We start from the raw sequence: 6,663 nt of genomic DNA, 5'->3' as shown, positions 1-6,663 counted from the left end.
CCCCCACCCCACCACTGCAATTGCTCCCCAAATCTGGCAGAAATAATCCCCCCCACACACACACACAACAATAGGTAAGATAAGATAAGTAATTTTTTTCTTTGATGTTTGTTTGTTTTTTTTTTCAGTCTTTTTTATCATTATATCAACTAAAGACCAAATCGGTTCAAATTGAGGTTGATGCTCACAGTCACACACATTGGCAAACTGCATCTAAAAGGCACAGGCCATGACCGAGGACATAACTACCATTGTTTTGCCCTCTGTTTCTCTTGTCTGTCTTTTCTTTCTCCATTGCTGGCCAGACATCAGACAGATCTGTGACAAAGATCAATAACTCAGTGGGCCCTGTGCTCAACTTTAATTAGGAGAATAAACCACTCCTCCATGTGTGTGCGAAGAGAAGGACACTGCTTTGGATAGCTCAGACAAAAAGAGATTTGCTTTCTGTTTGATCTGTCAAAGTATTGGTAAATTTGTGATTTCTGAATGATGCAAAACACTTTTTAATCTTGACGTGATTTTTAGAATTTCCCTCATCAGTTGAAATGTTGAGTTTTGTTGTAAAATACTTTCTGTAGCTTTACTTAGTTCTGACATTTTATTGTTAATTTTCCTGTCTCTTTTCAAGGTAACCTGGGTCAAGCAGAGCTAATTGGCCGAGAGGCCTTGAAGCTCCTCCCCAATGACCACACCATCATGTTTTCATTGGCGAACGTGCTGGGGAAATTACAGAAATACAAGGTCAGTCAGCGTGGCTCAAACAACAAACTCGGACCACTCCGTGCATGTGAAGAATAAAAATATATTTTTTCATCACTTTGTTCTCTGCATCTGCTCTGTATCAAGAGTGGTAAATTTCTCTTACCACGAAAAACAATTCAGTTTATTTTTTATCCCTGTCTTTTAGGAATCAGAGGGCTTCTTTCTTCACGCCCTTCGGATCAACCCAAATGCTGCTAGTTGCCATGGCAATTTAGGTAAGGCCACTGCAACTTAGATTTTATGGTGTTGGCACATTCTGAGCACTCCTAAACTAAAATGATATTTATTCTTTCTACCAAAGTAATTTTGTGCAGCCAAACTTGTATTGAATGCATTAAATCAATAGAAATAGAATCGGTGCAGCTTTTCAGATTGAATGAGGTGTTTTGGTTTTCTTTGTCTTGTTTGGTTTCCCTCAGCTGTGTTGTATCATCGCTGGGGAAAGCTGGAACTGGCAAAAAAACACTACGAGTTGTCTCTAAAGTTGGACCCCGAGGCTCCTGGGACAAGAGACAACTACAACATGCTGCAACGCAAACTGGACCAGATTAAACGCAGCACACCCTGAGGGAGTCCACTGAGGACCTCCGCGTGTTTTAAAATGTTCCACTGTTTCATTTTGCTTTCTTTTATCTTACTTGTTCTAGCTTGGAGCATTTTCAAATAAAGACCATGATCTGTGTATCAGGCTCTAGTTTGTTTCTTCTTCTTTTAGAATATGGGTTAATACTGCAAACAGAAAACAAAAGCAGGATGTTAAATAGTTACGAATGTCGTTTTGTGGTTTTATCTAATCCTGCACACTCTTTCATGTGTGTCAAGTGTCTAATTTGATTTTATGGGTGCATGTTGGGCAGAGGTGCTGGATGCCTCAGCTGGAGACGAGCTGTTTTGTTGCCCCATTTGAAGGCCATGTGGACCTGATCCATGGTAAACCCCGTTCGCTTTTCATCTTTGACCCTGTGTTGTGTCAGCTGGACAGAGCACCGTGTAGGTCTAGGAAATCTGGTGTAGATCAGTTTTGAGCCTTTTTTTGTAAGACTTATTTATTTTTATTCACATCTGCTCAAGTTTGCCTTTTATAAAAGACAACTTTCTTAGGGATACATGTCAAATGCAGCAGCATTATACTAATTATTGGCTTAAATTACTGGCCACAATTATGTTTTTCTCTTGTCTTGCAGCAAGAAGGTCCTGGGTCTGAAATTATCTGCAGTGTTTCTGTATGGAGTGTGCACATTTCCTTTGTGCATGCAATKGTTTTCACTGGGTATTCTGGTGAATATTCTCAGTCGTTCAGGTCATGGTCAGTCACCCCAAAAAATGGTTAAAAACTGGTGGGCAGCACTAATTTAACAATTAGTTCCACTAGCCCTAAAACACTAACTCAAATATTTAGGTTCCCTAAATATAAAGCTCTAATGCACTGAAAAGTTTAGCAAAAGCTAATTCTAAAGCACTAAAATAACCCAGTCAATCTATGATCATTCTTCAACAGACAAAATGTGTCACACATTGCCATGTTGCTCTCTTAAGATAGAATAGAATAGAATAGAAATAGCCTTTATTGTCCTGCCGAGGGGAAATTCAGGTGTCACAGCAGCATCAGAGGTTCACATACTAGTTACTTTACAAACTATAAACAATGTACAAAAAACGAAATTAACACTGACTAGCAATGATACGACTACTAGAAATGAAAAATATAAAGAATAGTGCAAGAATAAAAAAGATGTTTTATTTTAGAGACAGAAGAATATCAGAATCTGTCATTAGAAATCAGAATTTGCCTTTTTTCGGTGCAAAATAATCTCAACAATTAACTGTAAAGTATCACAGTGCAGACAAAAAACACAGATGTGCAATGACAGCAGAATTATTTTAAAAGTTTTAAAGACATCATTGTCATTCCACAGCCGTATTTGAGTTCATTTATTGTCACCTGGTGGATAAGTGACACATATGACACATATGAACAAAACGAGTGACAGCTTTCACCCTCAGCTGTTAACATTAACATTGATCAATAACATTTTAWAGACCTGAGTTAGTGCTTTTAAATTTAGCCTATAAATTTAGCAAGTGCTAATCCACTAAAACATTTTAAAATTAGCAAAAGCCCTAAAGCACTAATTTGGAAATTAGTTCCCCTATTAGTTCTTTAGGGGAACTGTGCCCACCACTGGTTAAAAACAAAACAGTTGGACTTCTGTTCTGAAATTCTAATTTCAAGATTCAGAACATAAGTTCAGCTTTTTTTTTTACTTTTTTTTAATTTTTTTTTTATTTATTTTTTTTTTGGTTTTCTCTGGGTACTTTGATGCCCTCACAGTAAAAAAAAAAACATTTTTAATATTGGTGAATCTGAAGTGGCCTTATGTGTTTGGCTAAGTAGCTCTGTGATAGACTCCACATTACAGAAGAATACAGAACCTGAAGCTGAATCAGCGCAAGCACTCTATAGCTTGATGAAGAAGAAATAAAATTACACCTCAGGCAAATTTCTGTAGGCACTAACTTGCTGATGAATGAATCAATTATATTCATACACACATGGACAAAGTTGTTGGTACCCAATGTTCATGACCAAAAAAAAAAGCATACCATAATGGTCACTGAAACAACTTGAAACGGAGAGAAGTAATTATAAATATTCCATCCATTATCTATACCTGCTTAATCATTTCAGGGCCGCAGGGGTCACTGGTGCCCGTATCCAGCAGTCACAGTGTGAGGGTTGGGGTACACACTGGACAGGTCCCAAGTTCATCACAGGTCAATAATAAACAAGCATTTTACTAAAAGATATCTAATGAAATTCACACGTTGCTTTTGAATTATGGTTCAACATGTTTATTAAAAAACAACAAATGAAACAGGCCTGGTCAAAAAATGATGGTACCTCTTGAAAACATTGAAAATAAGTTGACTATAGGGCAGGGTTCCTGCAGATCCTTAAAAAGTCTTAAAAGCCATTGAATTCATCAATCCAAAAATAAGGCCTTAAGTAGCCTTAAAATATCTTAAATCAATCTTTCTGAAGTCTAAAAAATGTTAACACATTGTACATAGGATGATTGTAATTCAGCTCAAATATTAAAATAATTGGTAACATTTATTTTTTTAAATATTCACATGCAGACATTCCTCTTTGACATCACTTCCTGTTGCTTCACATGCAAATATCTCAACAGCTGTCCATCTGAGCATCGTGAAATTTGTTTCATAAAATGTCAATAATGTTGTCTTTTCAAAAATGCATTCACATTTCTTATAAACATTTGATGTCACATGCACTTTAAGGTTTCAGCTACAGCAAATTGGGGTTAAGACCCCACTGTGGGTCCTAAAACTCCAAATTTTGGGTCGTTAGAGGATTTCCAGAAATTAAATTAAGTTTAAAACTGACTGCTAAGAATGTTTTTGCTATAGTTAGATATGAATAAAAAGCAATTGGTCTATTAGCAATATTTGAATACTTCAACCAAAAATACTTTGATTCATGAGTTTCTGACAGTTTTTATTCTTTTGTCGTTTGTGTTTATTATAAAATTGGTCTTAAATTTAATTTCACTTGGCATTAAAAAGTCTTAAAAAGTAATAAATTAAACTTTCCTTWAACTGTAGGAACCWTGCCATAGGGACRWGTTAAATTAAGRTGTGTTCTCTAATTAGCATTATRGGTGTCTKCAAGCTTGCAATCAGTCAGTCTGGGTGATAAGTGCTATTAGGTGACATGGTGTATACGGCACTGAAAATGGAGCACAGGAAGCGAAGGAGAGAGTTGTCCAGGAGACTGGAATAAAAATTCAGAGACAASCATGGTAAAGGTAAAGGCAATAAAACCATYTTCAAGTATATTGATGCTCCTGKGATTACAGTTACACATATAATTAAGAAGTTTAAGGTCCACAGGACTGATGCCAACCTCCTTGGCTGTGATCRCAGGAGGAAAATWGATGACAAACTGAAGAGGAGGGTAAATGGTAAACAAAGAGCCCAGAACAACCTCCAATGAAATTAAAGGTCAGTACATCTCAGTACATTTAGCCCCACATCCCATTAACTATGTGCAGAATGGTTCCAATAACATGGCAGCATCCATCCGTAATCTGAATTCCATGTTGACAATAAACAATGGCAAAGGTGTTTCGTCCATCTTTGCCAAGAAGTCTTGATCTGCACACTGACTGACTCACTGAGGCATGGTCAACTTGTTAGCCAATGTGCCGGGCTGTATATTGTTCTTATTCTGCTTTTTGTTCCTAAGTGGGATTGGCATTCTGAGCTCCAAAACTTTTGCTAGCCCACACCACCCACGACACACCCTCTGTAGTTAATCGGAGAAAGGTGGTGGTGCTGGGAAGGTTTTCTCAAGTGTCCGCAACCAGATCAGGGGAGGGGGTCAGCAGAGACAGGAAGCCCATAGCTGGTGCTGTATGAAAACAGCTCTGTAGTGCAGAGCCTTCAAAGGGAGACAGGGATGATCTCCCCGGGGACTCGGCAAGCATGCACGCACATATGTACCCTCACACACATTGACTCCTCTTGAAGAAAGATGCAAAGGGAAAAAGGCAACCCCAATGTGAAACATCAGTCAACAAGTGTGCACCCGAGGTCAGAGTTCAACACGCTTCTATTTTTTCACCTGCTTCCTACAGCTTGCAGGAAACTTTTGAAGCTGTKGCGGGCTGGTATGGCTTTGCTTTAGGGCCAGCTAAGTTTGTTTACACATACAGTACAATACACCAGTTGATGCTTTGATCCTCGGGAGATGTTACTGATACGCTCCTTGGGGGGTGYCATAGCACACACGGCCATCAATGTCCTCTACTGATGACCTCCTCAAAATGCAACTAATGTCACCTGATGAAATTTCCGTCTTGCTCAACTCTTGTTTGTATTTTTGCTGCTTTGATGACAAGATTCAATGGCAGATATATCTTAAAGCACAACAAATATACTGGGCTCACAGTATATTGTTTTGTTCAAGATGAAACCTGTTTCAACAAGACTCAGATAAAGGTCAGTTTGGTGAAGACTTGATGCTGCAGAGAGAGTGCAGTCTAAAAATAAAAGATAAAAAATGTTAGTCTAGTAACAAGACTGAAAGCTGTTCCCCACATTATTTTGTTGTCATGCAGCGTAACATGCGGCGCTGCTGATGTACGATTGGTTGCAAAACCATTACCTCTTTGCTTTATGTACTTACGAATCCTTTCTTTACTTTCTGTGTGATCCTTTCATTCAGTGCCTGTAGCTGACTGTCTAGTTGCACAGCTGTGCTGGGAYACCAGTAGGGGATCCCACTTTTATTATAATCATTCTTTGAATACCTTTCATTATCATAAAATATGTGAGTATTAAAGGGATGGATTCACCGGCCCCACCAACAGCTTCATTATCTATTCTGACTGACAAAAACCTGCTGTCCTGGGGAGGAGACATTAATAAAAGATAGGATCCTAAAGCCTTAGGAAGTCCTCTTTTTTGTTTTCCAAGTTTTCTCTCTGCGCACCTTTTACCTGCTCAGAAATTCTTTCACCATGATATAATGAAATCACACCGGTTTGCTTTGCTCACCGTATTCAGTGGATTAGGTTGGAGTGTTTACTGGCAAAATACTACAAAACTGAAYCAAGACTTTTGTGTTGACTTCCAGAGAAATGGCTATTAAAAATCTATTGTTGTGCTTTTGTTGCAGTGGTATTTTTAACAGAAAAACAAGATGCAGGGGAGCACTAATTTGAACCCACCGAGGGCGTTTTGGAACAGCAGGTGTGCTATTTTGCATCTGATAAGCAACCCCCCGACAAAATAGAGAAACTCGAGTCTTATCAAAATTGCTGCACCCCCCGCCCTCCCCCCAAAAATATAAAAAATAAAATATATTAAAGG

General features: G+C 38.4%; 1 protein-coding gene across 1 annotated transcript in view; it reads left to right on the top strand.

Annotated features, from left to right (window-relative positions):
* The window catches only part of tmtc4 (transmembrane O-mannosyltransferase targeting cadherins 4), a 23,097-nt gene extending 21,650 nt beyond the window's left edge, over nucleotides 1-1,447 (top strand). The window contains exons 15-17 of the mRNA XM_014018798.1: nucleotides 632-744; nucleotides 911-980; nucleotides 1,185-1,447. Coding sequence (XP_013874252.1) covers nucleotides 632-744; nucleotides 911-980; nucleotides 1,185-1,333 — 332 coding nt within the window. The 3' untranslated portion in view covers nucleotides 1,334-1,447. The remainder of the gene's footprint in view (nucleotides 1-631; nucleotides 745-910; nucleotides 981-1,184) is intronic.
* The last annotated feature ends 5,216 nt before the right edge of the window (nucleotides 1,448-6,663 follow it).

The sequence above is a fragment of the Austrofundulus limnaeus genome, unplaced genomic scaffold (assembly GCF_001266775.1).
Source record: "Austrofundulus limnaeus strain Quisiro unplaced genomic scaffold, Austrofundulus_limnaeus-1.0 Scaffold202, whole genome shotgun sequence".
NCBI classification, from domain to species: domain Eukaryota; kingdom Metazoa; phylum Chordata; class Actinopteri; order Cyprinodontiformes; family Rivulidae; genus Austrofundulus; species Austrofundulus limnaeus.
This window is presented reverse-complemented; position numbering and strand designations above follow the sequence as displayed.